The 18,164-nt window shown below is 40.7% G+C and overlaps 1 protein-coding gene across 5 annotated transcripts; it reads left to right on the plus strand.

The window, feature by feature from the left end:
* The first annotated feature begins 209 nt into the window (after positions 1-209).
* On the plus strand, positions 210-17,775 carry IFNGR1 (interferon gamma receptor 1). 5 transcript variants are annotated; one of them, XM_085543582.1, is made up of 8 exons: positions 210-359; positions 2,753-2,889; positions 6,278-6,392; positions 6,771-6,943; positions 7,199-7,359; positions 8,130-8,307; positions 9,152-9,267; positions 12,535-17,775. In XM_085543582.1, exons 2-8 carry the CDS (start codon positions 2,874-2,876, stop codon positions 13,033-13,035), a joined length of 1,260 nt encoding a protein of 419 aa, XP_085399708.1. In that variant the 5' UTR covers positions 210-359; positions 2,753-2,873; the 3' UTR covers positions 13,036-17,775. The 5 variants fall into 5 exon arrangements, with proteins under 5 accessions (XP_085399708.1, XP_085399710.1, XP_015713905.2 ...); XM_085543584.1 differs by having other exon boundaries at positions 2,753-2,866; XM_085543583.1 differs by lacking the exon at positions 210-359 and adding an exon at positions 1,731-1,861.
* The last annotated feature ends 389 nt before the right edge of the window (positions 17,776-18,164 follow it).

The raw sequence follows: 18,164 nt of genomic DNA on the forward strand, positions 1-18,164 counted from the left end.
GCATTACAGCAGACAGTCCAAAGCAGAAGGATGTTTTATCAGCGGTCAGGGCTGGTAGATATAAAGCAGTATCAGCACTTTAAAAAAATAAAAACAACACAACAACCGACCAAAGCCACAACAGACCCCCAACTCCTGCCCAGAAGCCTCCCTACCCCCTCCACCCCAGCGCCCGCCCCCTCCGCCTCAGCGCCCGCCCCTTCCCGTCTAGAGGCCGGGTGTAGGCGCCGTGCTTGGGCAGCCGTGGGCTTCGCTGCCGCCTTCGGGCGCTATGGGGGCTCGGCTGGCCCTGGTGGTGCTGATGGTGCTGGTGGCTCCCGACCAGAGCGCGGCCTCCCTCCAGGAGCGGCCGTCCGCAGGTAACGGGCTGGGCTGGGTCGGGTCGGGGGTGCCGCTGAAAGAAGGGCTGGGGGCGGCGGATCGGAGTGGAGCGGATTGTACCGCTGATGCTCCACGCTCACCTCGTTCCGCCCGAGAAAATGCTCTAGCAAATGGGTTAGGGTGAGATCCTCGTGTTGTGGCAAGCTGGGAATTTAAATGAAGGGTGGGGAGTTCAGGGCCTAGAGACCTATGGCCGCGGGTGCAGGTCGCTTCCAGCCACACATGGGCTGGAGTGTGAGCAGGTGGGACAGTGACAGATAAATAAACATGGGAGAAATAGTCGGATCTGTGAGTTTCACTTCCATCAGGGACAGTTCAGTACCATCGGAGAGAGCCGGCTCATGTAATGGCTCACATCTGAATAAGGTGCGCTATATTTCTGAGTATTGAGAATTGCACAGAGCTCGGTTACACTACTTGCATGAGTTTGAATGTAGAGGCATGTTTGTACAGTGGGTGAAAGCAGCAGCGCTCCGCTAAGCCTAATCCTCACAAAGAGATCCATATACCTAAGCACTGCCAGCATGTGATCACAGAGCTGTTGGTTATGTGTCTTGGGATTTTATGGCCGTGCAGCTGCTGGAGCTTTATGGCGGTCAGGCGTGGGCAGCTCTGGCACTGGGCCACACTGGGCGGGATTGGGGAAGATGGCTGGGGCTCACCCACTGGGTAATGGGGCTGTAAGACTCGTAGCTGACATCCTGCAGGACACCCATCTTGCTGAAATCCAGGCTTACTCAGCAGATTACTGCCACAATGGGGCTGCCGTGGGATAGCTGATATATATCAAGCTTCCTAGAGAAAACAGAGCGCTTCCTTTCTACACAAGTGCAGCAAACCCTGAAAGGAGCAGCACATACTTCTGAGCTGTGTTTTGGCAATACAAGCAGGGGTTTTCCTGGTGACTAACACTGAGGTTAGCAATAGCCTCAGTAACTGAACCAGAGACTCCAACATTTAAGCCAAAAATTAATATTTTTTTAAGCTAACAAAACCACAATGAAGGAAATTCTAACAGATATAGCTGTGAAGAATGAGGTTGTACCTGTACTGACAAATTGTTATTACACAGAGGCAAACAGATGTGGTGTCTTAAATAGGAAAAATGTGAATAGGAGAACGGGAACATCGAAACAGGTTTATGATGCTTTCCTTAGTTAAGACAGGCTACTTTCTGCAGGCTCAGCAGGGCTTTCAGTGTCCTGGTAGCATGTGATACTTCAGGCAATGAGGAAGTGCCCTTCTGTCAGTTATCTCTTGTCCCAGATTGCACCTTTTCCTTGAAAAGGCAGGCAGCAGTTATCTGAGTAGCTCATATGTGTCTACAGCTGGGTGCTCGTGTCAGCCTCAGTCTGCCAGTGACTCATTGGTGCAGCAGAGCTCTTGGCCATGGGAACTATTTGTATTTCTGTATCCTGGATGAGGCTTCTGATCAAGGTTACAGTAGCAGCAATAGACAGAGACTGCGATACAGTGTCAGGTGTGTCTTGCACATTGGAAACAAGTCTTCCAGACAGTGTATGTGCTTCACATTTGTGGCTGACCAGCGTGCGTGGTTGTCCTTTTGGCTCTTATTACTGGCAGTCGTAGCAGTGCTTCTCAGCTGCAGACTTTCTAATAGAGCTCTATTTAATTATTTACTTTAATGACAGCTCAGAAAAACCAAACAAAAAACCAAAAAACAACTGTAATAGGATGATAAAAGCAGGGTTGCAGAGTCTTTGACCGCAGCAAATGAGAACAAACCCAAAATGCAGCATTCACAGATACAGAAATGAAGGAAAGGAGCTGCTTACCTTTAGAAGGCCTCAGATAGGCAGGGTCTCCACTGCCAACCCTTAAATGAGGTCCGGGAATGGGTGGATCCTGGTTCCACCCCTTCCAGTCACTCAGGTGCACTGCATTCACCTGAGCTCCCCTGGGTTTGCTCTGTCTTCCCACCAGGTACTCAATCACTGGTTCAGGCTGTGACTTAGCATTTCCACTATGACAATGAATGTATAAAACAGTATTTAGATTTTACTGTAAAAGCAGTTTTTAATATGTTCATCTTGTGCAACTTCCTGGGGTTGTCATATATATATATGCACAAGATATGACAAGCCCATATATATAGTGTGTGTGTATGTGTGTGTATATGAACAGGAGTTAGACCTAGACCAATGTCCTAATATATATATTAGGACATATATATATATATATTAGGACATTGGTCTAGGTCTAACTCCTGTTCATACAGCATATTACCTCCATGAGCTTTCAATCATAAATAGCTATTTTAAAAGCACTGTGGGACAGCTTGAAATGTTACCCCCAGTCTTTGTACACTTTTTATCTGTAAATTGGGTGTGTTTTTCTTCTTGAATTCAAGATCCTTCTGAGAACTTCTGATAGAACCTTCTGCATTGAAATGCTGTTGCAGGCTCTAATTCAAGCTGACATTTTGGACTGGATGTGAACCAGAACTATCTGAATGTCTTATATGGTGCAGTATGATTTGCTTTAGTGGTCAGTTTTCTGCTCGCCTTTTCCATACTTAGTTCTCACTGTTGCAATTTGTGCCTTGAGTGTTGCTGTGTTTGTGTTAGTTTATTCTAAATCAGAAGTTTGGCGTTTGAAGAGTAGCCCTGTGTCAGCCACTACCACCTTCCTCAAGTCGTGCATGCTGGACAATGAAAGAGAACAGCTCATGATGTGTTTAAAAATATGACTGTTTCACTGCATGTTAAACAAAATGGTGTTCAAATAAAATATTTCAAAAGCTTTGAAAATCTGCAGTGCGCTTGGTGCAGGAGTGGAATGTGGCTGAGCTGTCCCAGCCTGTGCATGCATTGGGTGGGCAGGAAGGAGACATCATTAGGAGACAATATGAGGAAGAAGGAACTGTGAACTGGACGCTTAAGATTCTTTAAAAACAAACTAAAATAGGGGAGGTTATAAACCTGAAGAAAAGAACTAAAGTTGTCTGGTGGAGGCATTAAAAGTAGACTAGCTTATCCATTTTCTACTCCCATTTTGAGGGCCTGTGGTCTAATCTGTTGTAATGCTGAGCCCCCACTTCCACATCTTGCACTGCTGCAGCTTAAGCTAAGTGAGCTATTGCTGGTTGAACTGACAGAAGTGGTCCTTGGTGACTCAAGTGATCAGGACCTGTTTGCAGGCAGAGATCGTGTCTTCTGTGTAAATAACTAGCGCAGTTAGGAAAAGGAGATGATCTTCCAGGCATTCCTTGGTTTTATGGTAGAACCAGCAACCCTCAAAAATAAACACAAGCTGAGAACTATTTACACTGAAGTTACTCTCTATTTATTAGACAATCAGAGACAAGACAGACAGGGAAAAGGAGCAAAGGTGTCATCCCTTAGCAAAAGAGAGGGAGATAGTTCTTGGCCTTTGTAATGTGGCAAGGTGAATGAGTTCAAAGAAGATGTGCTATAAACCTGCTTCTCTACTGGTTTTGCTCTTACATAGCGTGAAGAATTTTAGCTGCTCAGCCTGTGCTGAAGGGTGTGGTTTTGGTCTGTCTTTAAGGATATGGAGTGGAACATAAGAGGTGGAGTACTAGTTCATGGGAGATGCTGCTTGGCTGACATCATTAGAAAGAAAGTTGTTAATAGAAAGGATGAGTTGATGGTCTGTGTCTCTTGCTCCTGCAAATGATCCAAGCCATCTTTCTGGTGGCTGAGAAGGTGGTTTAAATGGTGGTGTGGTTTGTGAAGAAGGTTGTCTCTTCAGGAGGAAGGCTTGTTTTCTGCTAGTTTATGTCAGTAGTCTCAGAGCTGGAGCATGTTAGAAGTCATCTCTGGGAGAAAAAGCAAAGAACTAAGCTGAGTAATCCTTGGAGCTGGAGGGGTGGAGAGATGACTTGGTAGAATTTCTCATTGGTCACACTGCAGATTCCCACTCTGTAGATTTCCTGAGTATTTTGTTCCTGTGTCTTAGATTGGTAAGTGGGAATAATGCTCACTGCGCTTATGGAGGTGATGGGAAAATACTTCAGTAGATCTAAATGCATTTGCTGACTTAATATAGTGATAATCACAGAGTCACAGAATTGTAGGGGTTGGAAGGGACCTCTAGAGATCATTGAGTCCAACCCCCCTGCCAAAGCAGGCTCCCTACACCACGTCACACATGTAGGCGTCCAGGTGGGTCTTGAATATCTCCAGAGAGGGAGACTTCACCACCTCCCTGGGCAGCCTGTTCCAGTGCTCCATCACCCTTATATGGCATATAAGTGCCATATAAATATTTAGCTGGAATAACAAATCTTATATGAGAACCACATTTAAATAACTAAGTCACGGAGGTGCTTAGTGATTTGAATTAAAGAAAATACTCAAGACTGTTAATTAACCCAGTGACATCTGTATACAGAACAGGATAAAATGTGTCGGCAGGAAAAAGCAAAACGTTGTGTAATTGAACAGCTAAATCCATGTAGCTTCTACTGATGATTCAGATATCTCCTGGGATTTCCTACTCCTCTGCTAAAAGCAGCTCTATTCTTACGATAGCACACAACAGGGAGATTTCATAAGTTACTACCTCAAGTATTTACTTTTTGGGACGCTCTGTGACATCTGTGTGCCTTGACACCTCTTCTGTTGATTTGTCACCTTTTTTTCTTGTGGTTGAGAAATTGATGATTGTGTTCGGTTTTTCCAATAACTGAACACCACTTTCACACAGGCTGTAGAATAACCAAACCGCAGCACCATTCGCAGAGTGACGTCTATTACGCGTATCGCATCTTCGTGGTTAATAGCATATCCTAGGCTCTCTCTATTACTTTCTGCAAAGTGCTGTCTTTGTGGTCTTGTTTTCAAGACATGAAAATTGTTTACTTTCCCTTGATAAATCACAAAGTGAAGTGAGAACATTTCGCTTTGTGAGAGGTTACGAACGGGCAGGTCAAATACGAGCTATCTTTCATCATCTCACAAAACCTAAATTAACAGAATCAAACGCTGTGAATCAGGCATCAAGAAGCCAAGACATGACAGATAAAATAGTTGAGTAACGTTCATTTTTCCTCATCTGAATGCCATGTAACAGCCTTTAATAGTTACAGGGTCATATAATTTTCCTTCCCCTGCAGTTGCTCCCCTGCACCCCTGCTGCTGTTGGTGCTTAGGACAGAAGTTTGCTGCATGAGGAAACTATCAGTGCTATTTCTTATTTATCTGTCACTTATTACCTCACCTCTAGTTTTAGTAAATGTACTTCAAATGATCTCTTGAGTGTGGAGCTACATGCTAGCTTTGGTGTTCAAATTCCTTACAAATGTTAGTAGCTTTTTGTTATCACACACTTAAAAATAAATACTGCTGGGGACATAAAAGTGTCAGTGTCAAAATTCACATTGAATCCAAGCTTTACCCAGCAAACCTATTGTCTTTTGACAAGGCTGTGTTAGGAGATATTAGGGGCCCCTGGAGTGTAGAATAACATCCCTGTGTAGCCCCATCTGTGATTCAGCTCTGAAGAGCGACAGAAATCTGCAGGAGTTGGGCTAATCTCCTCTAACTTCAGAACACTCACACTGCCTGTCCTGTTTTATCTGTGTAATACTGACATAGCTGTATCATTGTCACAGCTGATGAACCTGATAAGCGCTATCCAGTGGATTTGTTTTCAGTGGGCATGAGTTATCTGAGGTTTTGGGTTGCAAACAGGAAGAAAATGTCTCTGCAGGCCAAGAAAAGTAAATCAGCATGCAGGGCTGAAATGTGTTTGTAGTAGTGGCAAACAGGGTCCGTTTAGGGGGAATAATCTCCAATTTTTAAGTCTAATTTTTCTGGCCATTTCTAGCATGTTGCCAATTCCAAATAATAAAGTAATATATTTGACAGTTCCTGTGTTTTACTAAGTGCAATTGTTTTGTTTCTTCCAGTGCCTTTACCAACAGAAACTTCAGTCATATCCAGAAATTTCAGAACTGTCTTGCACTGGCAGTACCCACCCATGTCTGAAACTCCCCATTTCGTTGTGGAGGTCAAACCTTACGAGTAAGTTCATATTCTTTCACCATTTCCTGTGCCTCATTTTTTCTTAAAGTGCAAAAACAATCAGTCCATGGAAAACAGTTTTGGTTTTTTGTCCCAGAGTCCAGTAGGATGAAGGTTTCCTAAGTGTAACTTAAGCCGAAATTTGCCAAATTATAACATAGTTAAAACTGGAAGGGACTTGTGGAGGCCATCTGATCTAAGCCCTGCTCAAGCAGGGCCACACAGAGCAGGGTGCCCAGCACAGTGTCCAAACAGATCTCCAAGAAGGAGGCTCCTATCTGTGCCACACATTCACGCTGTTATTTGCTCACAGGCAGTGTACTGTTCAATATTGTCCCATGGTGTATTAATAGTAGCTTTTTCTTGATCTTTTTACAGCTTCGGCAGGTATAGGACTGTCTCAACTTGTGTGAACATCTCAGCTACTTCTTGCGACCTATCGGAGGAAATAGAGAAAATTTTTTCTTCTTACTGGTTTCGTATTAAAGCTATTGTTGGATCACAACAGTCTCAGTACGTTGAGACAGATGAGTTTGTTTTGCAAAAGCATGGTAAGTTCCATCATAAAATAAAACTTGTTAATTTTCTCCCAGCATTTTCAGTACTAATGTACTGAAATTCCTCTTTTTTTCCCCAGCATTGCAATTATACGATATTAATAGCATTCAAATAAATGTATCGATCTCAATTCTTCACTGAATTTTAGGAATGTAACTACACTTAGCTTGTTTTATTGAATTTCTTTTTTTTTTTCCAATACTACTTCAAAAACTTTGGCCTAATAGCAAAGATAAAATGTGTTGCAGGAAAAATTGGACCTCCAAAGCTGAATCTCTCAAGGCATGGTACTGAAGTCATAGTCGATATTTACCCTCCTGAATTTCCATCTGTGGAGGTTCAGCCTTGGATCAAAGATGTTTATTCACAGCTCTCATACTTGGTGATCTTTAGAAATAGTGAAAATGAGGTAAGTTTCAAAGTGAAAAATTAAATTTGAATTAAAAATATGTTTGTGTGTTTTAAATATTTAATATGGGGTTTGCTCCCCGTAACACACCTAGTCCACAGATACCAAGAAAGTAGTTGAATGTAACAGAATAATGCTGAAGTCCTAAAATGTGGGTCATGATGAAAGAGATAATTTAAAGGTCTGAACGTTAGTTATCTGTTTGCATGTCTTTTAACAATAGCCAGATAATTGCAGTATCTGTACACAAAATAGAAGGATGATGCGTCACACGAAGTTATTTCTACATACCTGCCAAAACATAGGTAATTTCACTTGTGCCCTTTTCACTTGTTTAGATAAACCTTTCAGTTCACAAGATTCACCTTCCAAGTATTGATACCACATTGCTTAAAAGTCATAGAGAATGGACTTTTGTAAAATGATAGGGCATAGGTTAGAGTTACTTTTTGCATGCAGCCAAGTATGTGCTTTGTAAGTGAACTATGAATGAAGGTATGGGGTATGGATAGAGCATGTTTTGGAAGCATCTGAAACTTGTTGATTCTTAAAGCATCACAATCTCATCAAACGGAATATTTTAGGATAGTTCATAAATTGGCATCTGAAGTTTCCAGATGTTGCAAGGCATGTATCTATAGGAGCTACATCTAATAGTGTTATTGTAACATTGTAGAAGTGTTAGAAGATGCTGTAACATTTGTATTAAGTCAAATGATGTAATATGACCTTATTTTTATTTTTGATCTCTTTTTTTTTTTTTCTTTTAGAGCAGTACAAATTTCTCTGAAATGGACTGTGAGATGATTGAATGTAGGCTGCAGATCCCAGTTCCTTCTAAAGGTTCTAATTACTGTGTTTCGGCAAAGGGACATTTTTATGATGGTCTGATAGTTGGTGCCCCATCAGAAGAAATTTGCATTTGGGTTCCTCCTGAGCAGTCTTGGAGTAAGCAGATCTTAAATTGTACAAAGAACATACTGAGTCTCATCAGCGATATGATACAGCAAGTTGTCCAAGCTGTGGTGCAGCCATGGGATCACTTGGATATCTATGGGAGAGTATGAAAACAGGAAAAGCGTGATCATTCTTTTCCAAATGCACTCTCCCAGTTCTAAAGGCTTTTAAGGGTTATGTATTTTCAAGTAACCTTGATTTTCCTGGGTACTTTTCTGACCTCGTTGGTATCCTAAAACTTGGGGTTTTTTGCACCTGATCACTGATGTAATTAACAAATGACAAATGAAATGTTCATTGAGCTATATAGCTTTTAGAAACACTGAGCCTATCTTCTAATAAATGGCATCTTGCTGAATCATATCACTGAAGAAAATGTGTGTGGACATTCTGGAGCTTGAACTGACTCTGAATTTGTAATAAAATTGAGGTATCATCTGTTTTTTACTTACTTAAGGGGAATAAAGGCAGTTAGTGTCTCAACTTTGTATCTTTGTTACAGTTTGTTTGTTTTTTAATTACTCCATCATGGTTCAACACTTCACTGGGGAAAAGAGAAAATTTCTAGGAGGAGTCATGTATTCTTTCCCCCCACCCCCCTTATGCACAGGAAGAGCAATGTGATTGAGGGGGAAAACTAAGGGAAATTGGACTAGTGGAGTCCTGTTAGGTTTAGATAGAGATTCTGCCTTGTGGAAAATTTCACATTTCATTATTGCACAAAGGTTATGTGCAGCAATTCTTATGGAAGTTAATAGGATAAACTTACATGTTTTCTAAATGGTACAGTATTTATTTTCCAAACTTCTTAATGGAATTTGTTCTACCTCCCTAGGTGCACAAATTGCTATAACTGTATGTACAATTATAGTGGCTGTGGGACTAATTTTGACAGTAGGTTGCGGCTGCAAGAAACTAAGGAAGAAAAACATAAAGCTGCCTAAATCTTTGGTAAGTTTAGCCTTGTTATCTGTGTCTGATTTTTTTATCTCCAACTGGGTGATTTTTTTTATTACAATAACACCTTTATGGACGTTTTGGTTGTTCATACCACGATCACATCAAAGTTCGGAATTTATACCAGTCTTAAGAGTCTTGATAGCTCGTAGAATCAGTTGTCCCATATTGGCTTTAGGAATAGACTTTGGTCACTGTTTAACTGAAGTAACGTTACTTGATCTGTTTTGAGAACTTAGTTCCCGAAAACTATGTGTGTGTACATAGAGATGTTTGTATTCACTGTCGTAGCAGAGACACGAGAATTACTGAGGTTACAAGATACTTTTTGAAGTAGTCATGTTTTTGCTCACCTGGGTTGCCCTGGACTTCTCCCCCTGGGGTTTTGAACACCTCTAGGAAAGGAGACTCTACAACATGTCCCAGCAACCTATTCTAGGGTTCTAATGACTTTGCAGTAAGAGATTGTTTTCTTATGCTCAGTTAGGATTTCATATGTTTGATTTTTGTGCCCGTTGCCTTTTGTCCTGTCACTATATGTGCATGAGATTCTTTCATTACATGGTAATATTGTAATACTGCTGAGTTATTATAGTGTTCTTAGTGATGTGCAGAGTAAGAAGTTGAAAAAAAAGAAGTAATAACACTAGGAAAAGAGAGGAAAAAGTGCTTGGGGAAATCAGTTCTCGCAGTGAGCAGTTACAGGGAAGAGGGTCAGCTCTGCCTTGAAAGCTGTCTGCAGAGTGCTTGAAGAGCAGTAGAAGCCTCTGTGCTTTCTTGTCAAGCAGGAGTGAATATCTGGCAAGTATCATTATACTGTCCTCACAGTATCTTGTTAGTTATAACGGCTGAACAACCAATAGCAGTTGAAACAATTTTTAAGAACTGTCGTGTGATGTAGTAGTAATTCTTAGATGGTAATCATATCAAATGTGTATCTTGGCAGGTATAGTAATTAATTGAATGAATAACTAATGCAAGCAGTAATTTATATGAGTAAGTTTTGATGGAAGGAAGAGTTATCTCTGCAGGCATCTGTTGCTGAACTTTTGTGCTTTACCTGGTCTTGTCTGAGAGTGAAACATCTCAAGAGTTTTTCCATGTGTCAGAAGGCTGTAGGCAAGATGTCCCACTGTAAGTCTGCAGCCTTCCAGTGATCTGCTTCAGTTAAATACCATATAATCAGGTCATTTGAGCAAATTCCAGGAGGCTGAAATTCTACACCAGAAGGCTGTCTTAGCTTCTGAGATCATACAGGCAAATAAGGAGAGAAAATTGTTGTCATTTAGATCACGAGTGCTTTGATAACATTGTCGTGATGCTGCTTTAGGATCTCTTAAGAATGCTATATCAGTCACGTTCAGATCATTCGGTGTGGACATAGAATGGTTGCTACCATTAGAGAAAGTGTTAGTTTCAATGTTTGAAACACCCTTGTTCATAGCAGGGTCCCACAAGAAATACAAATGTGGTGAAATGGGACAGATTCCTAACAATCATTCCTGATGCTGGTGTACTGCTTGGTGACAGTAATCTGACGTTTCACCTGTGTAGCTGCAGAGAGACCTATTTGTTTTCATTTGTTTTCATTCAGTTACCTCACAAAGAGTATTTCAAGAGGCTGTTTCCTTTCAGTCATGGTCTTCAGTCATTCCAACTTGTCCTGCACATGGAAGCAGCATCTTTGTTTACTTAAACTTTACTATGTTTTATTCAGTGTCTCTTATCTTTAAATGGTGGAAAATGTTTTAGTAGGAAGAGAACGCACTAACTCCATAAGGCAAAGCCTCATCAAAAAGCATTCAATTGCATTTTGATCTCATGCTTAAGTCAGCTTTTCTGCAAGCTGTTGGTGCTTTTTCTGAGTGTGAAGGGGTGACATGTTGTGTTCTCTCAGTGTATTTGCATAGCACTTAGAAATAGTGTCAATTTGTGACTGGATTTTTTGGTTGTTAGGATTACAGTATATGTATTTTTGATTTGAAGAAACCGTAATTGCTTGTCTCTGTAGATTTCATTTATGGTATTTGGCAGAAATAATTACTGTCTTAAAAAAAAAAAAAGTTGTTTCATTAACATTTATGAAGGGTTTTTTTTTTCCCCTATAGACACTTAGAGGGCATCAATGTAGTTTCTTACTTGCATATTCACTCAGTATTAATTTGTTGTGAAACCATGCAAGGGCTGTGTAGATTTCAGTGTTCTAATACGGTTTGGAATAAACTTTTAAAATGCTCTTCCAGAAAACCTGCTCCTGGAAGTTGGTGGGAATGTGTAAATGGACAAGCCCTTAGTAAAACAGCTGACAGTGCTGCCTGTTACTGGTAGTATGCACTAAGGAAAAATATTAACTCGCTTATGGTGAACACTTGTTTTTAGATAGTAACCCATATCTTAATTGCACTTCTTCCTGGAGGTGCTTTGAGTATCATTACAGTAATTGTAAGATTGGTCCGTTCTTTTCTTCAAAGCTAATAATGAAGGCGTACACTGCTAAATTGCATTGTAAATCCATGACTAAGTGACTCTCAAAGAACCTTTGCTACCAGGAAGCCTGCAAGGATTTTTCCTTTGTGTAACTTCATTCTTTTATGGAACAGAAGTGTCTTGTACCACACAGATAGAAAACTGATTTCTTCATGGACACAGATCTTGGATGTAGTTGTACAGAAGGACTGATATTATTCTTGGGGGTGTTTCTCTAGGCATTCCCAGCCAGCACTGTGAGATGCAGCACCTTTGTAGAGTACAAGACATTCTCTTCTTGTATTTTAGGTGTAAGGCTTTAGAAGTGCGAGAAAATTGTAAAGGGACATAAATAAGGATCTTTTCCCTTTTGGTTGAGACATTTGCCACAAATATTAGTCATTACAAATTAGCTACAGGGTATAAAGGATGTTCACAGCTAATTCAAGAGGAGGATTCTTATATCATTTTCTTCTTTCCCTGTTTCTTCCCACTGTAAACTTCAAATGACTTTAATTTTAATGAGCAAAAATTACACACATGAAATGGATTTGGTCCTTGCCGCATATACTTGCAGGTAGAAAGCAGTTTGGAAAGGTTGTATAAAAGCATTAATGAAATAGTTGGAGTCAGGCTGCTGACCTTGCAACATTCTCATTTTGCTAATTTCTGCTGAAATCTGTTGTAATTCAGTCTGTGTTCCAAACTTTAATGCTCTAAACTTAAAAGAAGTTAAAGCCACTGAATTAATAGATATGTGGAAGTAAAAGTAATATATTTTTTTCCTCACTTAAGGTCAGCGTGATAAGAAACCTGAATGCAGACAACAGCTTCGAATCAAGGTCAGAAGCAAAAGACATTTGTGCAGTAAGCATCATGCCAGTCCCATCTGTGAATGTCCCATCATCAATGAATGACGATGAAGCCTTGCTGAATGTGGAGTCGGAAGAAGAAGCTGTTACTCCTGAGAATTTCAGTGAAGAAACATCTTCTTGTCCTCCTCTGGAGGCATCAGACAAAGTGGAAGATGCCTCTGTGCAGGAAAGTACAGAAGTACCTTCTGATGTTGAACAGAATCATAAAGGAAAAGAAAGTGATTTCATTTTTGATAGTGGCCAAACAGATGTATGTAGTAACTCCTCAGGTCCGGTGGTTTCTGCCACGGAAGTTCAACAAGCAGTCATTCCAAGCAGCTTTCCCAAGTTTTCTGGCTATGACAAGCCTCATGTGCCACTAGATATGTTGATAGATGTTGGTGAAGAACAGCCTGTGATTGCATACAGGTCAACTGAATAACTGGGATAGCTGGAATGTTTAACCAGAGCTTGTAAACAGCAGCATTACTGAAGAGAATGAAGAGCCAGAGCTATGTTTTGGATGTCTACAGGTTGTGTTTGTACTGATGGAAACATCGTAGCCAGCATCCAACTTAATGCAATGGAATCTTGAAATGGAACTGTGAGAAGTGCCTGAAAACTGTATTATAAACTTGGTGGAAAAATTCCTGGTAATCTGTTTCTTACAGAACAGTTTGCATGTAGGACATGGCCTACTGTTTCTTGCTTGAACAAAATAACTGTGTTGTTTGAACAGTACTCCATGAAGAGCAGAGCTTTTATTGGGGAGTGTAAAAAAAGAGCTGCTGTGTCACCTCTTTCCTTTTGTTTCAAATACTTTTCAAAGTTAATGAACTAAATGCTTAATGAGTCCTTGGTTATGACAGAGATGTGCTAGAAAAATTCACCTTTTTTTGGAAGGTATTTTCTTCCTTATATTTGCATTGTCTAAAGTGCTTGAAGGGTACTAGGAAATCCTAGTATTTCCTTTGAGTAAGAATGTACCAGGAGCTTTTTCCTATGTCGCTTAAGCATTTGATTCCTTGGCCAAGAACCAGTTGTTTATGTTCTTTTCTGCAACTGCAGATGTGTACCAGAGCCATTACTTAGCACAGTTCAGTGAGTAAACATTAAACCTATTTTTTCTTTCTTTTTTCTTTTTTTAACTTCAAAGCACAAGTCTTGTGAAATGATAAGCTGTTCTTTAAAGTTTCTGTATGGCTGCATCCAGCTGCCTATGTAAGTTGTGGAAATATTGCATTTTTGGTAGCTCCCATACAAGCATACTAGCTGGTACTTATGGGAGTGATAGGAAGAAAAGAAAGAAGCGTGTAACAGGCACATGCAGTTACACAGATTCTTTGGGAAGAGGGGAGGTTTTTTTCCAAATGTATAAGACATAAAAATGTATATCTTCTTCCAGAGCAGATTTTTCCCAAATCTCAGAAGAATGTGGGGTTTTCTAATAGTTCTGTCTGTCAGCATTACTTCTGACAGAAAGGTAGTAATTTTCATGACATAACTCAGGTATCATAAATCATAGAAGCACAGAACGGCCCAGGTTGGAAGGAATCCCAAGAATAATGAAGCTCCAACCCCCCCTGCTGCAGGCAGGGCCACCAACCTCCCCATTTAATACCAGACCAGACTGCCCAGGGCCCCATCCAACCTGGCCCTTAACACCTCCAGGGACGGGGCATTCTACCTCTATGGGCAGCCTGTTCCGGCACCTCTCCTGCTTTCACAGTAAAGAACTTCCCCCATAGGAACTACACCAAACTGAAAATACACTGAAATACGTCTCAAGACAACTGAAAAGTAGTGTGATAATTTAAAGTTCTTAAATCACTGTCATCTGCTCTGGATGTTGTCGTGCAAGTTTATAATTTCAAGAAGTAAAAGATGTGAATTTTATATTTTTTTTTCTATTTAAAAACTTTGTAAGTCTGATGCCTACAAACCAGTTATTTGCTTACGAGTCCGCTTTCGGTGGTGGTTTTATTTAATGTTTGTAGGAAATGTTTATGGTGGTACTTACCAAAGGTTAGTTCAAAGAAAAGGGATATTTTGACAGGTAGTAAAACACAGGCTTATGGTAGTGCATATAGAAAACTGTCTTTGTTTTAAAAGATTGTTTTTGTGGGTATATCAGAAATGTTTGCTTGTTACAGCAGGCTATTCTAAAGGAAGATGTACTTTTGTCCATACATTTCTTGGTGGTGTGAGTATTCCTGGTAAAGCTTACATGGCAGCTACTGGACTGCTTCCTTTCCTGCAGATGACTGACATTAACCACAACTGCATGTGCTCAATTCCCTAAGTTTAAAGACAATAGCTAACTTTCCCTTTTTCTGTTCACAGGAAGATAACGGTTCCATTAGTAGTTTGGGAAGAACCAAATCAAACAGGCGAATTCTGTAATTATGGTATAATGGAGAACCCAGCTAGAAAGATTTCTTTGTTACTTGGCTGTGATTTGTTCCTTTGTTATAGTCAAGTGTAGTGAGACCCTGTGGTAAGTTGATTTTTGTCGTGTTTGGTTTGAGTTCCCAGAGGGCACTGCAAGTGAATTACTGCCCAGCATCCACTAACGTGTAGACATCTTTATTGTGGACATGAAGAGAACAACTCTTGGTGTTACACAAAAGCTTTAAAAACTAGAAGTAACTTGCAGCTGAACCTTCAGCTAAGCTGGCTTATCAGTTAATGGCATGGTTCACCACTGACATGTACTTCAAGCAGTCTGTTCTGCCAAGGAGATGTTTTGTGCAGAGCTTAAAGGTGCTTTCATTGTTTCAGTGTCATTTCTTTCAGGGTTTGTTTGTTTCTAAATAGGAACTGCCAGGAATACCTCAGGACTGGATAAATTTTAGCTAAGTGCCTAAATCTAACTTACATCTGCCTCAAGGTTCAGAAGGAAAAAGCAGGGTCTTAGAAATCGTTGGATTAGCTTATTTTTGGGAAGGAAGGTTGTGATCAGATATTAGTTTGTTGAGTAACTCTTTCCTTTACTAACGCTTAGTGTATTTCAGCTTAGCATACCTGGCACCTTATTTTCCTTCTCTCAGCTTCATCCTGAACCGCTGCTGTACCCCAAGGAGATCAAAACTCAGCTGTTGTAGACATTCCGTTTAGCACATCTGCCTCAAAACTGTCACAAGCATGTAAGTTTTTGGAAATGTGAGGTTTCCATTCTGAACTCCTTATTGGTACCCTGGCACTGCTGGAAAAATCATTGCCTGAGGGTCGGCATCATGGGTCCATGTGAACAGAGTAGCTCCCCAGGTATTTTCTATCCTGGAAAAGTGTTTCTGTGAAATTTTTGCTGCAGTGCTGGAAGAAAAGTGGATTTTTTTTTTTATTTTTTTTTTGCCTGTTTTGAGAGCAAGCAGATGTGTCTTCAAACCAAGTGACCTCGTTCTTTTCTTTCTGGTTTTGTTTTTTTTCCCCACCACTCTTTTGTACACGTTCTTTCTGGATCATTCAAGATGTTCTGTGGGCCAGTAGGGCTTCATGTCCCCTGGGCCTTTCTACTGCAGGAACATTGAGAGAGACTTAAGAACAGAGCAAGCTCATGACAGTATTGCTGCTAAGATATGATCTGTCTCCCAACAGCTGCAGTGTGAAATCTTTTTGGAGCAAGGAACATGGAAACGCCTCACCAGCCACAGTGTTGCTTTGGCAGCTCTACAGTACCAAAAAAATTGAGCCATGTCGTTTTGAAGGTAGTATACGTAATATTTAGCTACATGTTTTCATTTATCCATTGAATATATTGAAATGAATAAGCTCATATTCTCTTGGTGAAGGCATAGTTAGCTTAAGCTCCCAAATATTTGTTTATAGCACCTTGACAGTGGATATTAAGAAGCCTAACACTTACAGGGTCAAAAGCACTTAACACACATGCTGCTTACTGACATCAAATATCAGCTATTCAGTATGACAAACAGGGAAGTTTTTACCACTTTCAGCTGTCTTGGGTGATTTTTACTCTTGTTGTGGCTGCTCAACATCCATCTCTTCCTGTCTCCTACAGGTGATTTGGGAGTGGATGGAGTCTAAGCTTTCAGAACATTCTGTTCTTTGTAAAGATGTGCATCACAGCCTTATGGCTAATGCCTCGCAACTTCTCTAAGAGCTGCTTTCACCATCCTTTTTGCACAGATGTTGTCGGGCTTTATACTCTATAGTTAGAGTCATAGAGTGGTTTGTGTTAGAAGGGACCCTTAGAGGTCATCTGGTCCAACTCCCCTCCAATAAAGTATTGCTGCAGTCTTCTGCGCTGGTGCAGAAGCATAAAATGATCTGGATTTATGATTTTTTCTAAATAAATAATGTAGCTTAGAGATAGTCATTTACAAATCTGGCATCTGTGAAATCCAAATATAGCACCTGGGTTGCTTAGATAAGTTTGTGTGTAATCCATCACTAGTTTGAATTCTGGGAAATAAGTGATCAATGCAAAAACCCATTTTTCTCAACTAAGAGTTGAAATAACTGACTACTCTGAATGGTGCCATGTAAACAGTTCAGTATTAGTGAATAGAGCTACTGCACTTAATTCATATTAGTAGTTTCAGCGTGTCTTATCTTAAATGCACCTTTTCATCGAGCACTGGAACAGGCTGCCCAGGGGGGTGGTGGAGTCTCCTCTGGAGATATTTAAGACCCGCCTGGACGCCTACCTGTGTGACGTGGTGCAGGGAGCCTGCTTTGGCAGGAGTGTTGGACTTGATGAACTCTGGAGGTTCCTTCCAACTCCCACAATTCTGTGATTCTGTGATCTTCTGCGTTACTGAACCCAAAATACAGATTTCCTACAGTGACCTGCATAGGGTTTTATTTTAAGTCTGGTTTTTAAAAATTCAGTCCTTTAAGTAGGAAGTCTGTATTTATTCCTGCACTCTGTGTTCTCTAAATGGATGCAGGCAGCAGACTGTGTGGCACCTCCACAGGTCTGCAGTTTGTTCATCTTCCCAGATCAGCGTTGTTCCACCTCCACATCTACCTGAAGACTCCACAAAACCACCAGAAAATCTGCTTGAACATTTGTCATCCTTAGAAAGCATTTTCTTCATGTCTAACCCAAGTCTTCCTATCTCCAGAAGCCATCTGCAGTGAGCCTGTCTCAGTTTTATTACCAGTGCAAATGCATTGAAAATGTTTGTATATGGAATTAAAAAATCTGAAAAGACAAGTGTGTGTGCTCTCCTTTTTCCTTCTGTCAGCTTCTGTGCCGCAGACTCGGTCTGCTTTTGAAGTGTGCTCAGTTGACTCACTGTACGCAGTGTGCGCTTGAGCGTTACTGAAAGTGAATAGACAGCATCGGAGTGTCTGTCTAACTACAGGCAATTACTGTATTCTACTTACCAGGTGTATTAGTATGTAGAATACATTTTAAACCAGGGCTGCTGCTTGTTTGTTCTCAAGAGTGAGTGAAACTACGGTCAGTGGTGATTCTCTGATCAAATGGGTTCATTGCTACAGAGTGGGGAAAGCCAGGTTTCCCTGAAACTCATGCAAGCACCTTTGTTTGAAGCTCAAATAAACAGGAAGCTCTAAGATATGGATTGTTTACTATTTAAT

This window comes from Coturnix japonica, chromosome 3 (assembly GCF_054131305.1).
Source record: "Coturnix japonica strain WE chromosome 3, WE-NBRP24, whole genome shotgun sequence".
NCBI lineage: Eukaryota > Metazoa > Chordata > Aves > Galliformes > Phasianidae > Coturnix > Coturnix japonica.